This window comes from Neoarius graeffei, chromosome 13 (assembly GCF_027579695.1).
Source record: "Neoarius graeffei isolate fNeoGra1 chromosome 13, fNeoGra1.pri, whole genome shotgun sequence".
NCBI lineage: Eukaryota > Metazoa > Chordata > Actinopteri > Siluriformes > Ariidae > Neoarius > Neoarius graeffei.
Window position 1 is genome coordinate 77,927,996 of NC_083581.1, and position 26,507 is coordinate 77,954,502.

Below are 26,507 nucleotides of genomic sequence, written 5' to 3' on the forward strand. Positions count from 1 at the left end.
TATTAACTCTGTTGGTCCAGACTGAGAGCTTCTTTTTGAAAGCCATGATTTTACCATTGGCTTGAAAAATGTCACACGCTTGGCTTTGGATCGACAGGTTTAGCATATTGAAATGGTCCAGGATGTCAGAAAGATAAGCTACCTTTATAAGCCAAGACTGATAAGCGCAGGTGATCGGCAAGATTGGACTGTTTATTTGTCAAGAATGCCTCAACCTCATGCCTCAACTCGTACACTATTCACCACTTTACCCCGTGACAGCCAACAAACCTCAGAGTGCAAGAGCAGATGAACATGATCTGCACCCATCTCATCACACAGAGATGTAAACAGACGGGAATTTGTTGGATTGGCCTTAATGAAGTTCACGATTTTGACCACTTGATTTAAAACTTCATGAAGCTCTGTGGACAGGCGTTTAGAGGCAAGTACCTCTCGATGAATAACACAGTGCGTTGCCTGCACTGATGGTGAAATGGCTTTTACCTGAGCAAAAGCTCCGTTGTGCCTGCCGGTCATAGCCGCTGCCCCATCTGTGCAGACACCGACGCAATGCCCCCATATCAACCCATGCCCAGAGATGTACCCATCAAGCATATGGAATATTTCTCCAGTGGTTGTGGTTCCTGGAAGCACCTTACAAAACAAAAAATCCTCATGAAACCGGCCCTCATGAGCATATCTGATGTAGACCAGAAGCATAGCCAAGTTCGAGAGATCCGTGGTCTCATCCAATTGAATGGCAAACCAGTCAGATGACTTTGCCCTTTCTAAAATTTGCATTTAGATGTCTGCCGCCATATCGTCAATTCGACGACAGACCGTGTCATTTGACAGAGGAATCCCTTTTACTTTGGCTGCAGCAGCTGGACCCAACACCTCACTACAAGCAGTAACAATCGAAGGCATAATTAGCTTCTCCCCAATTGTGAAGGGTGCCTGACATTTGGAAATGTGGTGTGAAATCATGTATGATGCCTTTGTTAGCTTTTCATTCTCGGTCAAATTACTTTTCAACACTTTAGTTTGGGTGGCCAATTCATCATGGTTTCTTCTGAAAAAATCCTCTGATTTATCCTTGAGATGCGAATGTTTAGTTTCCAAATGCCGGCGTAATTTGGATGGCTTCATAGCTTCGTTGCTTAGCATGGTTTGGCAGATAACACAGATTGGTTTCGGGGGACAACTATCACTTGAAATAAAGCCGAATTGTATGTATGAAGGGTCGTAATTGTGAGTGAATGGGCGATATTTTTTTGCCTCTGGCTCATGTTGTGTATCTGCACTGTCAGATGGGCGCTTTCCAAAGAAAGAGTCGAGTAGCTTGCTTTGAAAATGCCATGATATTGCTCTCATAAAGCATGTGTGAACAAATGGCTAGACTTGGGAGAGAATGAATGAATAAGTGCAAGTGTGCAACCTCGCGTGGGCGGGAACGCTTAACATTCTAGAATGGGGAGGTGGGACTTATGCTACGTGGCACACAGTGACAAAAGCACTGAGAGCAGAGCCAGCTAATCGCTCTTCTACATAATCTGATTGACAGTGACCAGTAGTTTGAAATTATAATACTGACTACTAGTGCAGAGGCGGGCTTGCGGACCGACGGTAATCTTCTCATGGACCGGTACCGGTCCACGGCCCATAGATTGAGAAACACCAGCATAAACAACAGGCTCATGACATTCCATCTCCCATTTCCTGGAAAACGCTTTGCTACGATCATCAGCGTTTATGCACCTACAATGACAAATTCTGACGACATAAAGAAGTTTTATGAGGAACTGAATTCCATCATCACTGAAGTGCCCAAGAGAGATAAACTCATCATACCAGGGGACTTTAATGCACAAGTTGGATCTGACCACGAAATCTGGCCTGACATCCCTGGCAAACACGGCATTGGAAAATGCAACAGCAACAGCCATCTTCTGCTGGAAACATGCTCCGCTCACCAACTCCCTCTTCCGGCTCCCATGCCGCAACAGAACATCTTGGAGATATCCACGCTCATAGCATTGGCACTTGCTGGACTATGTCCTCACAAGTTCAAAGTGTTTGTCATATGCACAGTAAGGACATGTCCACTTGCACAATGAAATTCTTAGTTTGCTGTCCACCATGAATGCCAATTACAAATAAATAAATAGGCAGAAGAAGTAAAGGCAATATAGTGCAAAAATAAAAGCAAAGAAAAACAAAAGCAACAAAAACAAAAACACCCAGTATAGTACAAAATAAAGGTAAATGTAGTGCAAAGTAGGTAGTGTAATACAAAAATAAGGCAATGATCAGACGTAGCAGCAGAAGGGCAGTAATGTGTGAATGTGCAAACAATGTAACCAATCAAGGAAACAGTGGTAAAATGGCAGTAATGTGCAAATATGTGCAAACAATGTAACCAGATGTAAACAGTCAAGGAACAGCAGCAAAAAGGGCAGTAATGTGCAAACAAATGTAAACAGATGTAAACAGTCAAGGACACTTTACAGGGAGGTAATCCATGGTTATAGACTCCTGTCAGCTGTTCAGGAGTCTGATGGTGGTGGGAAAGAAAGATTTCTTTAGTCTGACAGTCTTATGTTTCAGACTTCTGTACCTCCGGCCTGAGGGTAGGCGTGTGAACAGTCTGTGCTGGGGGTGAGTGGGGTCTTTGAGGATGGAGGCAGCTCTCCTGTGGACTCTGCGGTGGTAGATGTTCTGCAGAGAGGGCAGTGGAGTTTTGGTGATCCTCTCAGCAGTCTTCACCACCCTCTGCAGGCATTTGCAGTCCATTGCTGTAGTGCTGTCGTACCACACAGTGATACAGTTGGTCAGGACGCTCTCAATCAGCCAGCTGTAGAAGTTGCTGAGAATCTTGGGTGACATGCCAAACTTCCTCAGCCTCCTCAGAAAGTACAGTCGCTGTTGAGCCTTCCTAACCAGCTGTGTGGTGTTAGATGTCCATGTGAGGTCCTCACTGATGTGAGCACCCAGGTATTTTAAGCTACTCACCCACTCCACCTCAAGCTCCCGGATGAACAGTGGCCGATGAGGTCTCCTCTCCTTCCTCATGTCCACTATCATCTCCTTCATCTTGTCCGTGTTGAAGGTGAGGTTGTTGTCCTCACACCATGACACCAGACTGGCCACCTCCCTCCTGTAGGCCGTTTCGTCACTGCCAGTGATGCGTCCTATCACTGCGGCATTGTCCGCAAACTTCAGGATGATGTTGTCCTTGTGGGAGGTGACACAGTCACGGGTGAACAGAGTGTAGAGGATGGAGCTGAGGACACATCCCTGTGAGGTGCCAATGTTTGTGATGATGTTGGATGAAGTCCTATTACCAGTCCTGCCAGTCTGGGGCCTGCCAGTCAGGAAGTCGATGAGCCAGTCACAGAGGGTGGGGTACAAACCAATTGTGGACAGTTTATGGATGAGTTTGTGGGGGATGACACTGTTGAAGGCAGAGCTGTAGTCAACAAAGAGCATCCTGATGTAAGAGTCTTTTTTTTCCAGGTGAGAGAGGGCATAATGGAGGGCAGCAGCAATGGCATCTGAGGTGGACCTGTTGGGCCTGTAGGCATACTGCAGGGGGTCCAGGGTTTCTGGTATGCTGTTCTGAATGTGGGCCAGTACCACTCAAAGCACTTTGAGATGATTGGAGTGAGTGCTATTGCCCTGTAAATCATTCAGGCAGGTGGGTGGGCTCTTCTTGGGAAGAGGGACCATCGGTTTGTGGTCTTGAAGCAGGAGGGAACGGTGCTCTGGCTGAGGGAAAGGTTGAAGATGGTGGTGAAAACATCAGCCAGCTCATTGGCACATACTCTGAGGGCCCGCCCAGGGATGTTGTCTGGTCCTGCTGCCTTCCTGGGGTTGATCCTCCTCAGAGCTTTGTGTATCTGGCCTGATGAGACTATTGGTGGGGGGGAGGGGGGTTGGGTGGTCCAGGTGAGTGTGTGCCTCCTCTCTGTGCTGTAGTTGGAGGTCTCAAATCGGATGTAGAAAGTGTTGAGGTCATCCGGCAGGTTGTCTGTGGAGCTGATGGTGCTGGTGGTGGTCCTGTAGTCTGTGATGTACTGCAGACTTTGCCACATTCGCCCGGGGTCAGCAGTAGAATAGAAGCCGTCCAGCTTCTCTCTGTACTGCCTCTTGGCCGCTGTAATGGCTTTCCTCAGTCCATACTTCACCACTTTGTACTCCATCTCATTGCCTGATCTAAATGCAAGAGAGCGAGCACGCAGCATGCGTCGTACCTGACTGTTTACCCAGGGCTTTTGGTTGGGGAATTTCCTGATCTGTATAGTGGGCACAATGTTGCAGACACATGTGCTGATGTACCCAGTCACATACTCAGCATAGTCTTGTATACTGACAGAAGAGTCCTCCAAAGTGGCTGTAGCTTTAAACACATCCCAGTCTGTCCAAGCAAAACAGTCCTGAAGGGTGCTCTCAGTCTCTGGGCTCCAGAGTTTGACTTGTTTGGTGACAGGATTTGTTCATTTTAGTCTTTGTCTGTAGGCCGGATACAGGAACAAAGAGATGTGGTCAGAGTGTCCAAAGTGGAGGCGGGGTGCGGCCCTGTATGCACCGCATATGTTGCTGTAAACATAGTATGTTGCTGTAAACAAGACAGAGAGACAGAAGAGACATCAGGATCACCAAAGCTATGTGTGGTGCAGATTGCTGGACAGATCACTGCCTGCTCATCTCCAGAAAGAAAACTATGAGGCGGCTGAACATCACACCTCTCTCCAACCTCAATAACCAATAAGCTCTCTCAGACAACCTCTCAGAAGCACTGCCCATGCTACAATCTACCAATGACGTGGAAGAAGACTGGGCCAAGTTCAGGGACACCATCCATGCAACTGTTCTTGCCGTGCTTAGGCCTTTCGTAGGAAACACCAGAACTGGTTTGATGAGTGTGACGATCAAATCAGTGCACTGCTCCAAGAGAAACATCAGCTGCACCAAGCCATCCTGACAGACCCAAACTCCGCTCCAAAGAAAGCTGCCCTGAGTGCTGTCAAGAGCAAGGCACAAAGAGAACTCCGGCACATGCAAGAGTCTTGGTTCAGCACCAAAGCTGAAGAGATCCAGAGCTTTGCAGACTGCAAAGACTGGAAGAGTTTCTACAGCACCATGAGAGCCATCTATGGTCCACCTTCCTCTGGATCGGCCCCCCTACTGAGTACTGATGGCAGTGTCCTTCTCACGGAAAAAGAAGACATCCTTCAACGCTGGGCTGAACACTTTGACAGTGTTCTGAATCGCCCATCCAACATCAACAACGATGCCATTGCGCGCCTCTCCCAAGTGCCAGTAAACCCTTACTTGGACAACCTGCCCTCAGAAGCAGAAGTGGTCAAGGCCATCAAGGGGTTATCAAACGGGAAAGCCCCTGGAAGCGATGCCATCCCTGCTGAAGTCTATTCCAGTGGTAGACCAACACTCATCAGGAGCATGACCGAAATGTTCCGAGGAATGTGGCAGCAGTGCCGGATCCCACAGAACTTCAAGGACGCAACCATCATACACCTCTACAAATGAAAAGGTCGTCATCAAGACTGCAATAACCACCGGGGCATCTCTCTCGTCAATTGCAGGGAAGATTCTGGCCCGAGTCCTGGTGAATCGACTGACAGAACACCTCAAATGGGGTTTACTACCCGAAAGCCAGTGTGGATTCCACAGCGGTCACAGTACTGTTGATATGATCTTTGCCGCTCGCCAGTTGCAGAAGAAATGTCAAGAGCAGAACGTGAGTCTCTACTCGACATATGTTGACTTGACCAAGGCATTTGACACTGTGTGCCGAGAAGGACTGTGGAAGATCATGTCCAAATTTGGCTGCCCAGAACACTTCATCTCCATGATCCGCCAGTTTCATGAAGGAATGCAGGCACGCGTCCAAGACAATGGAGCCCACAGCGAGCCTTTTGCTGTGACCAATGGTGTGAAGCAAGGGTGCGTCCTCACGCCTACACTATTTAGCATAATGTTTTCAGCCATGCTTTCTGATGTCTTCTGCGAAAGAGACACCAGAATCAGCAGCCGCTACCGAACGGACGGGGGTATCTTCAGTCTTCGCAGACTTCAAGTCAAAACGAAAGTCCACACCACCACCACCATCTATGAATTCCTCTTTGCAGATGACTGCTCCCTCAGTGCCTTGACTGAGGTGGAGATGCAAGAGAGCATGGACTACTTTGTGGCCGCATGCACAGACTTTGGACTGACCATCAATACCAAAAAGACAGAGGTGCTGCATCAACCTGCACTAGGTCAGCCGTACATTGAGCCTCAGATCACTGTTGGAGGTGAAGTGCTCATTACATGCGACAAGTTCGTTTACCTTGGGAGCACCCTCTCATGCAGTGTGCACATTGACCAGGAAGTCGACTACTGGATTTCCAAAGCTAGCGCTGCATTTGGCAGACTGCAATTGTCTGTGTGGGACCGCCAGGGAATCTCGCTCAAAACCAACATAAAGGTCTACCAAGCTGTAGTCATCACTTCACTCCTGTATGGCTGTGAATCATGGACTGTCTACAGCCAGCATGCAAAGCAGCTGAACAGATTCTACATGCGCTGCCTAAGAAGAATTATGCATGTCAAGTAGCAAGACCTAGTCCCTGACACTGTGAGCCTGACCAGAACTGGCCTTCTAAGCATCTTTGCCATCCTGAAGCGCTCTCAACTCTGGTGGTCTGGACATATTCGCCGCATGCATGATGACCGACTTCCCAAATGCCTGTTCTATGGAGAGCTCTGCACTGGGAGACGGTTGCAGGGCAGACAGAGAAAGAGATACAAGGATGCTCTCAAAGTCAATCTGAAGTGCTGGAACATGTGCCCAGGGACTTGGGAAAGAGAGGCCGACAACAGAAGCCACTGGAGAGCTGCCATCACCCAAAGGGTCGAGGCTTACAAAAAACAGTGGGTCCAAGATGCCCAAGCCAAGCACCAACAGAGGAAAAGCCGAGCATGCAGCTCCACATCATCATCACCAAATCACCCCTTACCCCACACTCATGTCCACATTGCTATCGCACATTCCATGTGAGGATTGGCCTCATCAGCCACCTTCGCACCCACCATCGATGAAGCAGCATGGTCCTCTTTGCCTGCAAAAGACGAACGTCATCATCATGTGTGTATGTGTATATGTACAGTATGTGTATGCGTATGTATGTTATTAGTGTATGTGTGTATGTGTATTTGTTTGTATATGTGTTATTTGTGTGTGTATGTATACTGTGTGTATGTTATTAGTGTACGTGTTTATGTGCATACAGTGGTGCTTGAAAATTTGTGAACCCTTTAGAATTTTCTATATTTCCGCATAAATATGGCCTAAAACATCATCAGATTTTCACACAAATCCTAAAAGTAGATAAAGAGAACCCAGTTAAACAAATGAGACAAAAATATTATACTTGGTCATTTATTTATTGAGGAAAATTATCCAATATTACATCTGTGAGTGGCAAAAGTATGTGAACCTTTGCTTTCAGTATCTGGTGTGACCCCCTTGTGCAGCAATAACTGCAAATAAATGTTTGCGGTAACTGTTGATCAGTCCTGCACACCGGCTTGGAGGAATTTTAGCCCGTTCCTCCGTACAGAACAGCTTCAACTCTGGGATGTTGGTGGGTTTCCTCACATGAACTGCTCGCTTCAGGTCCTTCCACAACATTTCCATTGGATTAAGGTCAGGACTTTGACTTGGCCATTCCAAAACATTAACTTTATTCTTCTTTAACCATTCTTTGGTAGAACAACTTGTGTGCTTAGTGTCGTTGTCTTGCTGCATGACCCACCTTCTCTTGAGATTCAGTTCATGGACAGATGTCCTGACAATTTCCTTTAGAATTCGCTGGTATAATTCAGAATTCATTGTTCCATCAATGATGGCAAGCCGTCCTGGCCCAGATGCAGCAAAACAGGCTCAAACCATGATACTACCACCACCATGTTTCACAGATGGGATAAGGTTCTTATGCTGGAATGGAATGTTTTTCTTTCTCCAAACGTAACTCATCTCATCATCTCTAGCCACTTTATCCTGTTCTACAGGGTCGCAGGCAAGCTGGAGCCTATCCCAGCTGACTACGGGCGAAAGGCAGGGTACACCCTGGACAAGTCGCCAGGTCATCACAGGGCTGACACATAGACACAGACAACCATTCACATTCACACCTACGGTCAATTTAGAGTCACCAGTTAACCTAACCTGCATGTCTTTGGACTGTGGGGGAAACCGGAGCACCCGGAGGAAACCCACACGGACATGGGGAGAACATGCAAACTCCACACAGAAAGGCCCTCGCCGGCCACGGGGCTCGAACCCGGACCTTCTCACTGTGAGGTGACAGCACTAACCACTACAGGACCGTGCCGCCCTTACACTGAAATATTTTTACTAAATATTTGGTACAGGGCTTAGAAAGTAAGACGGGTTTGTGTCATTAGTTTCCTGAGGTTTCTTTCTTTGCTTGTGCACTCTGTGTGTGTGTGTGTGTGTGTGTGTGTGTGTGTGTGTGTGTGTGTGAGAAAGTGAGAGAAGGAATGTGTAAGGTGTGTGTGTGTATGTGTGTGTGTGTGTGAGAGAGAGAGAGAGAGAGTGAGTGAGTGTGTGTGTGATGGAAACACGATGGGGGGAGCGCCCAGGTAAACGTGTGTGTGAGAGAGAGAGAAGGAAGGTGTGTGTGTGTGAGAGAGAGAGATCAAAACACGATGGGGGGAGCGCCCAGGTAAAGGTGTGTGTGTGAGAGAGAGAGAGAGAGAAGGAAGGTGTGTGTGTGTGTGTGTGTGTGTGAGAGAGAGAGAGAGAGAGAGAGAGAGTGAGGGGAGGAATGTGTAAGGTGTGTGTGCGTGTGTGTGATGGAAACACGATAGGGGGGGAAGTGCCCAGGTAAAGGTGTGTGTGTGTGTGTGTGAGAGAGAGAGAGAGAGAGAGAGAGAGAGAGAGAGAGAGAGAGGTGAAGAGCAGTAACGTGTAGGAACAGGAGCGACTCTCCCGGTACAAATTCCACACATTTCTTACTGACTGAAGAAACCGAATCGGTTTTATCGCTTTGAACTCGTTTGTAGGGCTCTGTGTGTGTGTGTGTGTGTAAGGTGAGATCTGCACGATGCTGGAAGCGTCCCGGATTCTGGAGAAGGGCCCCGAGTACCTGAGGAAGCAGATGGAGCTGGAGCGCGAGGACAACGGGCGCGCGAGCGCAGCGGAGAGGCTCGCGGCCACCAAGCCCAACTACGTGAAGAGCCCACAGGTGACGGGTTCACCTCCCGCCCCGGAGCCGGTTACCGGCGCAGAGTCCACCGAGCACAGCGCACCGGCTTCCGGGACACCTGCTTCGGAACAGGAAGAGAAGCCCGTGCAGTGCGGCTCCAGGAAGCGACCGGACTCCGTCTTACTGTACAGACAGAAGCGCGAGCTGCAGAGAGGCTCACCGCGCGCCAACTTCCGGCGGAAACGGACCCTGCTGAAATCTCTGCGGGAGAGAAACAGCGCGGGCGCTCCGGTCCCCGCGGGGCAGAGCCCGGAAAGCTCGTCCGGGTCGGAGGAGGACCATCAAGATAAAGATCATGAGGAAGATCACGGTAACGGCCCGGTGCGGCGGCGCGTGAACGCGGCGCGGAAAGACATCGAAGGTGGAGGGTTCGAGTCGGAGCGCGCGAGGAAGGGCGTGTCGCGCTCGCACTCCGACATCAGCTCGCGCTACTCGAAAAACTTCGCCGATTTCGATGCGTTTTTTCAATACTGCGGCCTCGACAGCGACGTCGTGGAGTCCCTGGGCAAAGAGAACTTCAGCACGCGCTCGGATGAGCGGCACCTTTTCTATGGTAGGTGTTTACACCACATGTGCATCATATGACGTTGAGCAATCAATCAATCAATCAATCAACTAACCAATCAATCAGTGGTTATTCTATAGGCCGGAAAACTTTTTTTTTTTGTCTTTTTGTTGAAGGAAACTTTAACTTTCTCCAAACTTCCACAGACAGATCTGACGTCGCTTTGTTGTTAAATCAAAAGCTGATCACTTCTGAGCCTTGTGTAAATACAGATGCCTATTAAAGGCTCCTCCCACCTTCAGCCCTGCACCCAGAACCAGAGCAGAGCCCAGGCAACACTACACTACGTTCACACTGCAGGCTGAAGTGACTCAAATCCGATCTTTTCGCCCATATGTGACCTGTATCCGATCTTTTATTGACAATATGAACGACACAGATCCGATTTTTTCAAATCCGACCCAGGCCGTTTGGATATGTGGTGCTAATTCCGATTCCTATCCGCTCTTTTCATATGCGACTTCAGTCTGAACCGCCAGGTCGCATTCATCCGACTTACACGTCATCAACAAGCCACAAACGTCACTATTCTGCGCTGAAGTACGCGGCAGGTCTCTCAAAAAAGTTACAACAACATGGCGCATAATCACGGGCGCAGATAGAGGGTGGGACGAGTCATATTTAAATTCACCTCGTTCAGTCCCCCCTACTTATAGGGAGGAAAAAACGTCTATGCTGTCTTTCTTTGCATAAGGCAAACCTCACGGAAAAATCAAAAGACTAATTACCATTCGGTTTATTGAGGTGGACAGCAGTGTATACATAGTTGCAACAACTCACATAAAACAAAACAAAGACTGATATTCGGTTGGTTGAGCTGCGCAGACTGCACAGGTTGCGAGCTCGAGCTTGGTTGCTATGGTTACTAACAACAAGTTTGACAGGCATATCGGGGTTGGGGTTGGTTTGCTGGCAGCTTTGTCCCCCCCAGTTTTTTTGTCCCCCCCAGTTCAAAAAACGTATCTGCGCCCCTGCGCATGACATCAATGCGAGGGACGCTTCGGGCTGTGAAGGTTCTGAATCTTCTCAATGGAAGGACGCAGAGGTTAGGGAGCTGATTTCCATTTGGGGGGATGCAGCTATTCAAGCTAGATTGGATGAGTCATACCGCAACCGGGCGGTTTTACTTCCGTAAACACTGGCCATGCTCACTGCGTGTGACGTCGTCGTATCCTGCAGTGCGCATGCGGAACACTTTTAGGTCGCTTTTCGTTCATACTGAGGATCACATACAAGTCGCATATATTTGTTAATGTGAACGACCTCACAAAAAAATCGGATTTCACAAAAAAATCGGAATTGAGCATTAAGCCTTGCAGTGTGAACGTAGCGTTAGAAAGAGGGCAAATCTAGAACCCTTAACTTTGTTCTTTGTTCAGAGGACAGAATAGAGTCGTCACTTCTTTTTTTTTTCTTTTTTTTAAACTTATTTAAGTCTTACTGTTCCAAAATGTCAACACAGTGACCACCCACTTAACTGAAAGGGTTAAATCACGGTTTAAAAGCTCATTTTTCATATACAGGTAGAAAACTGATTACTCTGGCAGACTACATGCAGCATTTTTTGATATCGTAGATTTTTTTTTTAATGACAGCACAATCGTATTTGCACAATAGTCAGACTGTAGACACCAGTGTCTACACCATTAGGGATACAGAGGCGGAGGGAGAGAGGGAAAGAGACACAGAGAGAGACAGGGAGAGAGCAATAGAGACAGGGACAGAGGGCAACAAGGACAAAGACACAGAGAGACAGATACAGAGGGTGACAGAGACACAGAAAGACAGGGAGAGGGGAACAGAAACAGAGGGTGACAGAGACACAGAGAGACAGGGACAGAGATGGTGAGAGACAGAGATAGAGGGAAACAAGGACAGAGAGATAGGAACAGAGACAGAGAGACAAAAACAGACAGAGACAGGGGGAGACAGAGAGAGAAAGAAACAGAGGGTGACAGGGACAGAGAGGCAGAGGGAGACAGGGACAGAGAGAGACAGAGACAGAGGGAGACAGATACAGAGAGAGAAAGAAACAGAGGGTGACAAGGACAGAGAGACCGAGGGAGAGGGACAGAGAGACAGTGAAACAGGGAGAGAGACAGGGACACAGACAGACAAGGACAGGACAAACACAAGAACCGAGAGGACAAAGGGAAACAGGGAGAAACAAGGACAGAAAAAGGGACAAGTTTTAGCACACATAATACAATGTCTTCACTGATGCCCGATTAAGTGACATTGCGATCAAAGAGATGCGACGTCAAAGCGCCAGAATTGTTTTTTTTTTTCTAAAATCTCAGTGTGAACGCTGCTGTGACGCTCATCTAAATGCCACCAATAGGACGAAGACAAAGTGCTAAATGAAAATTTTTTTATATTTAATTGAATGAGTATAATGTTACCGGTCTGCAGGCCACTCGTACAGCGAGATGAAACGGTAATACACATGCTAATGGACAGAAAAACATCTTTTATTATAGATTCAACAAGGTTCTGGAAAGATTCCTCAGAATGAATTTGGGTCCATATTGACATCATAGCATCACACAGATGTTGCAGATTTGTTGGCTGCACATCCATCATGCAAATCTGTTCCACAACATCTCAAAGGTGCTCTATTGAATTGAGATCTGGTGACTGTGGAGGCCATTTGATTAAAATGAAATCATGAAGCCATGGCTTAATGGTTAGAGAAGTTAGAGAATTTGGACCTTTTGGGACCAAAAGGTTGCCAGTTTGATTCCCTGGACCAGCAGGAATGGCTGAAGTGCCCTTGTGCAAAGCACCTAACCCCCAGCTGCTCCCCAGGCTGCTCTGGGTATGTTGTATGTTGCTCTGGATAAGAGCATCTGCTAAATACCTGTAAATACCTGTAATGTAATTGTCATGTTCAAGAAACCAGTTTGAGATGATTTGAGCCTTGTGATACGGCGCGTTATCCTGCTGGAAGTAGCCATCAGAAGATGGGTACACTGTGGTCATAAAGGGTTGGACATGGTCAGCAACCATACTAAGGGGCCCAAAGTGTGCCAAGAAAATATCCCCCACACCATTACTACACCGCCACCACCAGCCTGAACCATTGGTACTAGGTAGGATGGATCCATACTTTCATGTTCATTACGCCAAATTCTGACCTTACCATCTGAATGTTGCAGCAGAAATAAAGACTCATCAGACCAGGCAATGTTTTTCTAATCTTCTGTTGTCCAGTTTTGGTGAGCCACTGCAAATTAAAGCCTCAGTTTCCTGTTCTTAGCTGACAAGAGTGGCACCCGGTGTGGTCTTCTGCTGCTGTAGCCCATCTGCTTCAAGGTTCGACATGTTATGCCTTCAGAGATGCTCTTCTGCATATGTTGGTTGTAACAAGTGGTTATGTGAGTTGAGTTGCTGTTGCCTTTCTATCATCTCAAACCAGTCTGGCCATTGTCCTCTAATCTCCGGCATCAACAAGGCATTTTCACCCAGAGAACTGCCGTTCACTGGATATTTTCTCTTTTCCAGACCATTCTCTGTAAACCCTAGAGATGGTTGTGCATGAAAATCCCAGTAGATCAGCAGTTTCTGAAATACTCAGACCAGCCCATCTGGCACCAACAATCATGTCACATTCAAAGTCACTTAAATCACCTTTCTTCCCCATTCCAATGCTTGGGTTGAACTTCAGCAGGTCAGTTTGACCATGTGATTGGCTGATTAGATATTTGCATTAACGAACAGTTGAGGGCGGCACGGTGGTGTAGTGGTTAGCGCTGTCGCCTCACAGCAAGAAGGTCCTGGGTTCGAGCCCCGGGGCCGGCGAGGGCCTTTCTGTGCGGAGTTTGCATGTTCTCCCCGTGTCCGCGTGGGTTTCCTCCGGGTGCTCCGGTTTCCCCCAAAGACATGCAGGTTAGGTTAACTGGTGACTCTAAATTGAGCGTAGGTGTGAATGTGAGTGTGAATGGTTGTCTGTGTCTATGTGTCAGCCCTGTGATGACCTGGCGACTTGTCCAGAGTGTACCCCGCCTTTCGCCCATAGTCAGCTGGGATAGGCTCCAGCTTGCCTGCGACCCTGTAGAAGGATAAAGCGGCTAGAGATAATGAGATGAGATGAGACGAACAGTTGAACAGGTGTACCTAATAAAGTGGCCAGTGACTGTATAAGCTGCAGTATTAGAAACTTTAAGTGTTGGAACACTTCAAAGTTCTATGTTGAACTCTCCTAAATCAGAGTGTTTCCCTAATAGATGGGGTTCCACATTAATTATCCAATAAACATTAATTAATTATCCAATAAACCTTTAAAGAACCTGTGGAGAACCCTAAGAGTGACTACTAAATCTGAGCTGGATAACATGTGAATTGTGAATTGAATATTTTCCCGTTCAAACATTCTTTGTATAAATGTATAGTGTATCAATAACAGGGTACATGGTAACGATATTTTGTGGTGTGTCACAGCAAAGATCCGGAGCATAAGCGTGGCTATGTCAGACGATGAGATTTCGCACACCAGCGGTGACATTCATGGGCTCCAAGAGGAAGAAGTGAAAGAGACGCGCCACCAGGGTTCTTCTGTTATAGAGCGCAACGCTCGAGTGATCAAGTGGCTGTACAGCTGCAGGAACGCAAGTCAGTCTGGGAAAACACTCCGAGATCTGGATTAGTCACAAAATCCTGAACACCTCTGAACACTAATACCAGGTGTTGATGCAACATCTGATGTGTCAAGAACTTGAGATGTGTCATAGAACATCTTCAGCTCCACCTTAAAATATTTCTGTATGGCTTGTCAATACTTTAAGGTGTTTGTTTACCTGTCAGAGAACTTTAGCAACCATTCGAACCAATGTGGCGAAATCTTCAGTGCGAAAATGCTGAGACGTCGTCATGCTAACAGCATCAATGAGAAACAGCACCCCTCCATACCCTTATTTTCTTTTCGTTTGCAAAACCAAGGTTTATCAGTTCATAGATCACGGATAAATGTTGCATTTGCATATGGATAATGTTGAAGTTTTAACTTGTAAATTCCCCACCTACAACCAGTAAAAACCACAGAAAACATCCCCTCAACTTCCAATTCTGACTTGTTGAATTGGTGCCATCTTCTCAACTACCACTTCCCTCCCCGTTTAATAAAGCGAGGTCAACTCAACATGGCCGCTCAGTGTTAAGTGCCCATTCTTTACTTTTACATTATTTTGTAGCAGTATAGGGTTTAGATTGGTGAATATAAAGGCACAGTACTTGATTAAATCTATAGCACTGTCCATAGTAATCACTGTTTTGAGACAGTAATCATCTACATTAGCATTATCACTCATATACCTAATGTTAGCTGGTTAGCTTGTTGCTAAATGCTACTCAGTATTTTCCACTGGCCAGCTTGTTGCTTGTTCGGTTTTGATCTGTCTGTACTGAATGAGTTTGAATTGATAAAGTATGATCTAGGAATGTCGACCTCTGCTGCCTAAGAGATTCTGCCTCACGGATCGATTCGGGAGCAAACAGTCACTGACACAGGAACAGCTGCTCAGAGATGTTTCTCAGTTTATTGTAGGACAAACATGAGGATATATTCATATTCAAGAGTGTGTTGTAGCTCTGTGATTGGATGATGATGATGATGATGATTGAATTGATGAAGCTAAGTTATCTATGTATAACATAAATGAGTGATGAAGCATTACATCACTGCTTTAGACTACACTACTGTATGAAAGAAGAGAGACATTATGTATCATTACATCACCCATCAGGATCATAGTCTTATGAAAGAAGAAAGACATTACTGGTCAACATCACCTTCATGAAGCAGAGAGCAGAATGTGTGAGCGAAGATAAACCTCAAGGATTTAACTAACCAAAACAAGTAACAATCAGGACTGCCTGTACCAGTTCTCAAGCATGCCAAACAAATATTTTTATCATCGCTAAATGCTATTTGCTATTTTCCACTTGCTAGCTTGTTGCCAAATGCTACTCATTATTGTCCACTGGCTAACTTGTTGCTAAATGCTATTCACTATTGTCCACTGAATAACTTGTTGCTAAATGCTACTCACTATTTTCCACTTGCTAGCTTGTTGCTAAATGCTACTCACTATTTTCCACTTGCTAGCTTGTTACCAAATGCTACTCATTATTGTCCACTGAGTAACTTGTTGCTAAATGCTATTCACTATTGTCCACTGGCTAGCTTGTTGCTAAATACTGCTCACTATTTGCCACTTGCTAGCTTGTTGCTAAAATGCTACTTGCTATTGTCCACAGGTTAGCTTGTTGCTAATCTACCTGCTACTGTCTGATGTTGTTGCTGTGCTGCAATTTCAGTCCAAAATGTTGTTTAAATGTTTGAAGTTCACGATAGTAGATCAACACCAATAGCATCTCAGGCCTGTAAGTGTAAAGGTGCAGTTAAAGTAGGAGAGAAAACAAAATACATACTTTTATGGAGACCTCCATGTTTTCGTTTTTACCCACTTTATGCATTAAACAACCTGAGGTGAGAAATAACGTTATAACAACTTACACATTACCACTTATAAAGCACCACAAATGCAACAAATATCAATCTGCTAGCAGGTGTGAAAGTGAATTTTTTGGGTGTCTTCCAGGTAAAAAAAAAATCACAAATTCTATGACTAAACCCTACCTCTGCTGGTAATGTAACACATATTTTGTAATAGAGACATCGATTATTTTTAAGAAGCTTCAGGAAAAACACCACTCGTCTGTTACTTGGAGATCAACCCTCATTATTACTCCAGTGCTTTGTGTTTCATCTTTTTCAGTAGCCTGGGCCCGCCCATCCTAAGTGTGACGCAACACGGGGGGATGCTCGCAGAGCTTTGAAGTTGCGTTAGCCAGACTACTTTTTCAGTATTGTTGTTGTTGTTGTTTTTTAATGGACCCTGACCATAAAAATATCTTAATTTATCAGAAATGATGTCAGTATCTCATTAACACAATGCACTGTTATATTGTATAAGGGTGTACCAGTGTACAAGAACATTATACTAATGTATACCAGTGAATATATTTTTAGATGTGTGTGTTATTTCCTGTTGTAGAAGTTTAAGACTTCCTGTGTTGCACAAGTCTGAGGCCACCTAAGAAAATGTCATTTATGCTGTTTAGCCTGACAGCAACCATAACATGAAATAATACTATATATAGGGAGAGGTAGAAATAAATACAAATATACCAAAAACTACATAGATTTACCAAGAGCACACAATTTTAGTTATGTACAGGTTTCTAACAACTACTTAATAACAACTACTTGGTTACAGTGAGGTTTGTTTAAGGAATAAAACACATGGGGGTTAGGGTGCATCAGTTGCCCTCACTTTCATAAAATCTGATGCATTTTTGTTTGGGTGTTCCTTTTCACCAATAAAGACATCCTGTAAAAATTTTTGACCATATTCAAAAGTCTAATGGTGTCACCATGAGGTTCATTTTTTGCCAAAAAACGCTTATTTTATGTTTTCGCGTAAGGTTTGAATCACAATGTTGGACTCCATTTATTGATTTCTTGTGACCCAAAGATCATGTTAAGAACCTTTGCAAGGGATTGAGAAGCATTAATGTGATTCATAATACATTTGTATTGTTTAAAAGTAGTTGAACAATGATTCAATGAACAGCTAAAACTCAAACTGTGCTTGATAATATATTTAGAATATGTACTAAAAATGTGTATCTAAGATATTTGGTATACTCTATAAGGTGCCATAATGTTTCATGAAAAGTGATCGAAATTTTGTCATAAAAGTCATAAAATAGCAGCTTTTTCCATAACTTTGAGCTCCTGGTGCCACCATTAAACTTTTGAATTTTGTCAAAATATTTCACCCAGTGTGTTTTCTTACCAAAAGGAACATAAAAACAAAAATGCATCATGATTGGAGGAACTTTTCATTTTTAGGGGGCAACTGATGCACCCTAATGGGGGTGTGCAGTTATAGGAAAATAATCAGAGACTGTGTGGTGTGATGTGGCTCAACTTATTATACTGCTAAAATGACACGTCCCAGAGTGTTTTATTCCTCTTATACTGCAGCAATTTGACAATAATTTCATCTCATCTCATTATCTGTAGCCGCTTTATCCTGTTCTACAGGGTCGCAGGCGAGCTGGAGCCTATCCCAGCTGACTACGGGTGAAAGGCGGGGTTCACCCTGGACAAGTCGCCAGGTCATCACAGGGCTGACACATAGACACAGACAACCATTCACACTCACATTCACACCTACGCTCAATTTAGAGTCACCAGTTAACCTAACCTGCATGTCTTTGGACTGTGGGGGAAACCGGAGCACCCGGAGGAAACCCTCGTGGACACGGGGAGAACATGCAAACTCCGCACAGAAAGGCCCTCGCCGGCCCCGGGGCTCGAACCCGGACCTTCTTGCTGTGAGGCGACAGCGCTAACCACTACACCACCATGCCGCCCCACAATAATTTCATTTTTAACATTTTAATCAATGAAATAGAATTATTTTTATCTGTTTATAGCTATATTTAATATTACGGAACATCCACAAGACAAGTTAGTTCTGACACTGTAACAGATTTTTATACCAGATAATTTACTGACTGTTTCACAAAGAGCTGAAACTGAAGACTGCTTCCATAAATGTTAAATAAATAACTCCTTACAGGTGTTATCACTATATTTGTGTGTCTGTCTATATACTGTGTGTGTGTATATATATATATATATATATATATATATATATATATATATAAGGATATTACATGGTTATGCAAAGATATGAAGTTTCTCTTCGAGTGGTGAGTGTATATATCACAAGTGAGTGAAGCGAATGAGTGAAAATATTTTCAACACAAGAACATAAACTTCATATCTTCGCACCACCGTGTAAAGTTCTTTATATTATTTGGACACATCCACAAAAAAATACACAAGTTAGTCAAAAGAATTTTAATTTTGAACCAGTTCACCATTTTGACAATGTGCATCTAGTCAGTGGAAAAACACTGGGAGTGACGTCATCGGAGTGAAATATCGGGATTATGTTACTCAGATCCATGGTGTATTTTGTCTGAAAAATGCGAGTTTTTCAACACGAGAAGATAAACTTCATATCTTCAAGCCAGTTTTGTGATTTTCTTTTTATTATATAGAGACACATTCACAAACAAAAATTACACAAATGTATCAAAACAACTCACTCATCGATTTCCTCACGATTTGCATACAGAGATTTATGTCACGGTTTTGGTTCTCCATGTCCCGGATGGAGCTCGGATGAAAAATACCAGTGGTGTATTTCCCAGTAAAACACTCGTGTATGCTAAATTACAGCATGTTTCTTAAATAAAACATGTTTAGAGTATGTGTAATGTGTAAACCTATGATTTGAATTAGACCCAGCACTACTTTCAGAGCTGCTATTAGAATATTAATATCTCATCTCATTATCTGTAGCCGCTTTATCCTTCTACAGGGTCGCAGGCAAGCTGGAGCCTATCCCAGCTGACTACGGGCGAAAGGCGGGGTACACCCTGGACAAGTCGCCAGGTCATCACAGGGCTGACACATAGACACAGACAACCATTCACACTCACATTCACACCTACGCTCAATTTAGAGTCACCAGTTAACCTAACCTGCATGTCTTTGGACTGTGGGGGAAACCGGAGCACCCGGAGGAAACCCACGCGGACACGGGGAGAACATGCAAACTCCACACAGAAAGGCCCTCGCCGGCCCTGGGGCTCAAACCCAGACCTTCTTGCTGTGAGGCGACAGCGCTAACCACTACACCACCGTGCCGCCCAGAATATTAATATTCTATTCTAATATTCTTCTGAGCAATCAGATTTGAGAGTTCAGCAACACTGTGGTATAATGGGCTTTCTTCTTTTGCATTTATTGTAATATTATAAAGAGTTTTTACTGTTTCTATGATTATTACAGCTATTAAAAGTAAATCAGCACTTAATCAGCATATTTACTCCTGACACAAGTTGCTTTAGTTGCGTTTGCAAGAAAATTAAACATTATTTTCTTGCAAACGCAACTGCACCACTGCTCAGCAGATGTTTTTTGTTTTTCGCACCATTCTGTACAACTCTCAAGACTGTCATGTGAAAACCCCAGGAGAACCCCAGCAGGTTCTGAAATACTCAGACTGACAACAACAACAACCAAGCTACACTCAGAGCCACTGAGATCGCATTTTTTGCATGATGTTTGAGGTGAACATTCGTTGAAGCTCTTGAATTGAATTGGATAATTGAAAGCATGAATGAGTAGGCGTCCAGTTGTTCCTGTTAAAGTGGCCAGTGAGTGTATATGTCTAACTGTAAGCATGATATTGATGGTATTTGTGCACGTACTGTATCATATCGCTTGCTTTTTAGCTGCAGCACACTCTATAAGACTTCTTCTCATCCCCGAATCTTTCATTTTTGGTGCCAGATGCTGAGCAAACGTTTGACTGGGTTTAAATTTCTTTCTGCCGATGAAGGAAATGACCTTTAAAATCTGCAGCTTTTGGCTCTTCCACTGTCTGTCTTTTCTGTCTTCAAATTACTCAACTTCTTTTAAAGTATTTATGTAAAGATAAATCCACTAAGCTCTTCAGGACATATTTATTAGTGTTTATTAGTATTTCACAAGGGCAGCACGGTGGTGTAGTGGTTAGCGCTGTCGCCTCATAGCAAGAAGGTCTGGGTTTGAGCCCCGTGGCTGACGAGGGCCTTTCTGCGTGGAGTTTGCATGTTGTCCGCGTGGGTTTCCTCCGGGTGCTCCGGTTTCCCCCACAGTCCAAAGACATGCAGGTTAGGTTAGCTGGTGACTCTAAATTGAGCGTAGGTGTGAATGTGAGTGTGAATGGTTGTCTGTGTCTATGTGTCAGCCCTGTGGTGACCTGGCGACTTGTCCAGGGTGTACCCCGCCTTTCGCCCGTAGTCAGCTGGGATAGGCTCCAGCTTGCCCGCGACTCTGTAGAACAGGATAAAGCGGCTAGAGATAATGAGATGAGTATTTCACAATTTTACTTTTATTGCATTAATGTCATATAGCTTTTTGTTTTTAATACATATAAAGAAATCAGTGCTTACTTACTACTCAAACACGTTGGTATACACCCTGTTTTCTTGTATGATTTAAGATTTTTGCACTGAATATACTGTAGGTCTAAACGTAAACATGGTTATACTTTGGACTCCTGAAAAACTAGACTAAGGTTCAGCAAATAGTGAGTGTGTGTTTCTGGAATTTAGATGAATATGACCTCCATAAAAAAGTGTTTACTTTTCATTGCGTAATACCTGTTGAGGAAGAAAGAAAGCCCAGCCCGTGTTTGTGTGTTCACACCGGCGTGTTTATACCTCATCACTTCCTATTACTTATACAATGCTATAAAACTGACAATATTCATCGACACCATTTGTTTTACATTATTTAAACACAAAAGTAACGTGCTGCTGAACATTTCCTGACTGAAAATACTCTGAAATAAATCACACACTGAGTATAATGCAATGTCAGTAAAAGATTTCCCCAGATTATGGTTGTCTGTGTCTATGTGTCAGCCCTGTGATGACCTGGCGACTTGTCCAGGGTGTACCCCGCCTTTTGCCCATAGTCAGCTGGGATAGGCTCCAGCTTGCCTGCGACCCTGTAGGACAGGATAAAGCAGCTAGAGATAATGACATGAGATATTACTTCATAATTCCTGAAATTTATTTCACTTGCTTTCAGTGTACAAAAGGTCCTAAAGTATTGTGAATAAAATCCTCATTCTAAAAGGTTTGTTTGAATAAATGATCTTGAAAAACAGACTTGTAAAAAGGAGGAGAAGGAGAATTGGGTAAAAATATAGCCCCAGGTCACTAATCATGGCAAAATCACAAGCTCAGACATATCCATGCAGAAATACAGACGTTCTGAACAGGGTTTGTTTTTCTGTCTGTTTCATAAGTAATAGGGAACCTGTCCAGATGTTCTGTTAGAGGATTAAGCATCTGATCATGCCTTCACAAGTACAAACACACACTCAAGGGTATGTACGAAGTCAGAGTTTTATAGATTTGATTTTTCAGCTACTGTAGACAGTTCCAGTAGGGCTAATAGGTTTCCTGTCAAAAAAATCAGTCCTAATCTTTTAAATGCAACTTTTATAGAACTATAATTGGCAGTTATTCCACGAATCGAGTCGTACATAAGCTGATAGTTGTCTATAATCCATGTACGATGAGATTGAGTGGAATAACTGTGTGGCAGCGGGGGCGTGGTCTAGCATCGGTCTGTGACAGGAGGGCGGAGTCGGGGAAGTTAAGTGGCAGAATCATTACACCTGTTGTTAATTGATGTGTTTGTGTGTCTTCCCAGTGACCGCGCCCTTCTTAAGGAGAGAGAGTGAGAGCAGAGGGAGTCTCTCCACAGCAGATAGCTGATGTGTGCGCGTGTGTGTATTGACAGCTGAAAAGCTGAATAAAGAGTTTTTTTGTACTCTCAGTTCTGTCCTGCCGTCCTTCTGTGCTCCACCCATTTACACGAACTGCCACAGTGGTGCCGAAACCCGGGAAATGAGCACAGAAGACAACAGCCCCATGGAGTCCTCCACCTTCGCCGACCTGATCCACGCCCTCGCCACGGCCCAACAGAGCCAGCACCAGGGGCTGCTCGCCCTCCGAAAGGACCAAGAACAACGGTTCGAGGCCCTGGTGCTGGCGCAACAGGATGATCGTCGGGCGTTCCGGCACCTCCTCGCGTCGGCGGGGTCCACCAACTCCACCGCCGCGGGCCCTTCCCCCCTCACCCTCACGAAGATGGGCCCGCAGGACGACCCCGAGGCATTCTTCACGCTCTTTGAGCAGGTAGCAGAGACCTCGGGGTGGCCGGTGGAACAACGCGCGGCGCGCCTCCTCCCCCTGCTAACGGGAGAGGCGCAGCTGGCCGCGCTACAGCTCCCCGCCGACCGCCGGCTGGCCTACGCGGACCTTCGCCGGGCCGTCCTCCAGCGGGTGGGACGCACCCCGGAGCAACATCATCAGCGTTTCCGCGCTCTACGCTTGGAGGAAGTCGGCCGGCCGTTCGTGTTTGGCCAGCAACTCCGGGACGCCTGCTGGCAGTGGTTGAGGGCCGACAGCTGCGACGCCGAGGGACTCATCGACCAGGTGGTACTGGAACAGTTCGTCGCGCGTCTACCAGCAGGAACCGCAGAGTGGGTCCAGTGCCACCGCCCGGCGTCGCTGGATCAGGCAATCGAGCTGGCGGAGGATCATCTGGTGGCTGTCCCGACGGCAGGACAGCAGACGACCTCTTCTCTTCTCTCCTCTCTCTCTCTCTCCCCTCCTCCTGTGTCTTCTCCTCGCCCCATTCCCCCACCGCAGAGACGGGGGCCGGCGCCACCTCAGCCGGCCCGCCGCACCCGCGGTGCCCTTTCGTGTCTCCCCCCCCTCAGGTGAGTGAGCCCCAGAGCACTAGTGCAGAGAGGAAGCCCGGGCCGGTTTGCTGGCGCTGCGGGGAACCGGGCCACCTCCAACAGCAGTGCTCGATAATGGAGGTGGGCGCGGTGGTTCGGATCCCCAATGCGCCAGGAGCCGCCCTCGATCGGGCCGGAGCGTATCGCGTACCGGTGAGTATCCAAGGGGATACATATCAGGCGTTGGTGGATTTGGGCTGTAATCAGACCTCAATCCACCAAAACCTGGTGCAAGACGAGGCATTGGGGGGAGCACAATTGGTGAAGGTGTTATGTGTGCACGGGGATGTTCACAACTACCCTTTAGTGTCGGTCCACATTATTTTCAGAGGGGAAAAATTTATAGTAAAGGCGGCGGTTAATCCTCGCCTTACCCACTCTTTAATTTTGGGGACGGATTGGCCGGGATTTCGGGGTTTAATGACACACTTAGTCAAGAGTGGGTCCTGCCATTTGACAGGGGGAGGTCCCAGTGTCGCTTTGGCGGGAGCAGCTGTCACAGAGCCGTCTACGTCATCTCCGCGCCAGAGTGAGGAGCCGCCGGCTCCTCCTCTCTCTATTGGGGAATCCCTCGCGGATTTCCCGTTAGAGCAATCGCGAGACGAGACTCTGCGGCATGCGTTTGACCAAGTGAGAGTAATCGATGGTCAAACGCTCCAGCCGAACGCCACCCCGTCCTTCCCCTACTTCGCGATTATGAAGGATAGATTATACCGAGTGACGCAGGACACTCAAACGAAAGAGCGAGTCACGCAGCTTTTAATTCCGAAGAGCCGCCGGGAATTGGTATTCCAGGCGGCTCACTTTAATCCCATGGCTGGACACTTAGGGCAGGATAAAACACTAGCCCGAATAATGGCCCGATTCTATTGGCCGGGGATTCGCGGCGATGTCCGTAGGTGGTGTACGGCATGCCGCGAATGCCAGTTAGTAAATCCAGCGGCCATTCCAAAAGCGCCTTTGCGCCCTCTACCGTTAATCGAGACCCCGTTCGAAAGAATTGGCATGGATCTCGTCGGGCCATTAGATCGGTCAACACGAGGGTACCGCTTTATATTAGTTCTGGTGGACTATGCAACGCGATACCCGGAAGCGGTGCCTCTTCGCAATATCTCAGCACGCAGTATTGCGGAGGCACTCTTCCACGTCATCTCCCGAGTTGGAATCCCGAAAGAGATTCTGACTGACCAAGGCACCTCGTTTATGTCACGAACACTGAAGGAACTGTATGGGTTATTAGGTATTAAGCCGATCCGCACCAGCGTTTATCACCCACAAACGGACGGCTTAGTGGAACGGTTTAATCGCACCCTTAAAAACATAATTAAGAAATTTGTAAGTGAGGACGCGCGTAACTGGGATAAATGGCTCGAACCCTTGCTCTTTGCAGTGCGAGAAGTCCCCCAAGCCTCCACGGGGTTCTCCCCGTTTGAATTACTATATGGGCGTAAGCCGCGCGGCATTTTAGATGTGCTGCGAGAAAATTGGGAGGAGGGACTTTCACCAAGCAAAAATGAAATTCAATATGTTATTGACCTGCGCGCAAAACTCCACACACTCACACAACTAACCCAGGAGAATTTGCGGCAGGCCCAAGAACGGCAAACCCGCCTGTACGACAAGGGTACGCGCCTTAGAGAGTTTGCACCGGGAGAGAAGGTACTCGTACTCTTGCCCACATCGAGCTCTAAATTAGTCGCCAAGTGGCAAGGACCCTTTGAGGTCACACGGCGAGTCGGGGACGTCGACTATGAGGTGAAACGAACGGACAGGGGTGGGGCGCTACAGATTTACCACCTCAACCTACTCAAACTCTGGAACAAGGAGGTCCCCGTGGCGTTGGTGTCGGTGGTTCCAGAGAAGGCGGAGCTGGGGCCGGAGGTTCAAAAAGGAACATTGGCATCACGTCCCTCTCCGGTCCCCTGTGGAGACCACCTCTCCCCGACCCAACTCGCGGAGGTTGCCCAGTTGCAGACCGAGTTTTCGGACGTGTTTTCACCCCTGCCCGGCCGCACTAACCTCATAGAGCACCACATTGAGACGCCCCCGGGGGTGGTAGTGCGTAGCCGCCCTTACAGGTTACCCGAACACAAGAAAAAGGTGGTTCGGGAAGAACTCGAGGCCATGCTCGAAATGGGCATTGTCGAGGAGTCCCACAGTGACTGGAGCAGCCCGGTGGTCTTGGTACCCAAGGCCGACGGGTCCGTCCGGTTCTGTGTGGACTATAGAAAAGTCAACGCGGTGTCTAAATTCGATGCGTACCCAATGCCTCGTATTGATGAGTTGCTCGATCGGCTAGGCACGGCTCGTTTTTACTCGACACTGGATTTAACAAAGGGTTATTGGCAGATCCCCTTGACTCCATTATCCCGTGAAAAAACGGCCTTTTCCACACCGTTCGGCTTACACCAATTCGTCACACTTCCTTTTGGGCTGTTTGGGGCGCCTGCTACATTTCAGCGGCTGATGGACAGGGTCCTCCGCCCCCATGCCACCTATGCGGCTGCGTACTTGGATGATATTATTATTTATAGTAATGACTGGCCGCGGCACCTCCAACACCTGAGGGCCGTCCTTAGGTCGCTGAGGCGGGCGGGTCTCACGGCCAACCCGAAGAAGTGTGCGATTGGGCGGGTGGAAGTACGGTATCTGGGCTTCCACTTGGGCAACGGGCAGGTGCGTCCCCAAATTAACAAGACTGCAGCGATTGCGGCCTGCCCGAGGCCCAAGACCAAAAAGGGGGTGAGACAGTTCCTGGGGCTGGCTGGCTATTATCGTAGGTTTATACCTAATTATTCGGACGTCACCAGCCTGCTGACTGATCTGACTAAAAAGGGGGCACCAGATCCGGTCCAGTGGATGGAGCAATGCCAGCGGGCTTTTTCTAAGGTTAAGGCTGCACTGTGTGGGGGGCCACTTTTACACTCCCCTGACTTTTCTCTCCCTTTTATGTTGCAGACGGATGCGTCGGACAGAGGGCTGGGGGCCGTTTTGTCCCAGCAGGTGGAGGGGGAGGATCGCCCTGTCTTGTACATTAGCCGCAAGCTGTCGGTGCGTGAGGGGCGCTACAGTACCATCGAAAAGGAGTGCCTGGCAATCAAGTGGGCGGTCCTCGCCCTCCGGTATTACCTGCTGGGACGCCCTTTCACCCTCTGTTCGGACCACGCGCCCCTCCAGTGGCTCCACCGCATGAAGGATGCCAATGCGCGG

General features: G+C 46.8%; 2 protein-coding genes across 2 annotated transcripts in view; both read left to right on the plus strand.

Annotated features, from left to right (window-relative positions):
• Window positions 1-8,961: 8,961 nt before the first annotated feature.
• On the plus strand, window positions 8,962-16,774 carry fam110c (family with sequence similarity 110 member C). Its single transcript, XM_060938576.1, has 2 exons — window positions 8,962-9,834; window positions 14,287-16,774. The coding sequence occupies exons 1-2, from the start codon at window positions 9,120-9,122 to the stop codon at window positions 14,490-14,492; spliced, it is 921 nt and encodes a 306-aa protein (XP_060794559.1). The 5' UTR covers window positions 8,962-9,119; the 3' UTR covers window positions 14,493-16,774.
• fbxo25 (F-box protein 25) overlaps window positions 8,984-26,507 on the plus strand; it is a 111,020-nt gene continuing 93,496 nt past the window's right edge. The window contains exon 1 of the mRNA XM_060938575.1: window positions 8,984-9,007. The gene's annotated coding sequence lies outside the window, so the exon portion shown is untranslated. The remainder of the gene's footprint in view (window positions 9,008-26,507) is intronic.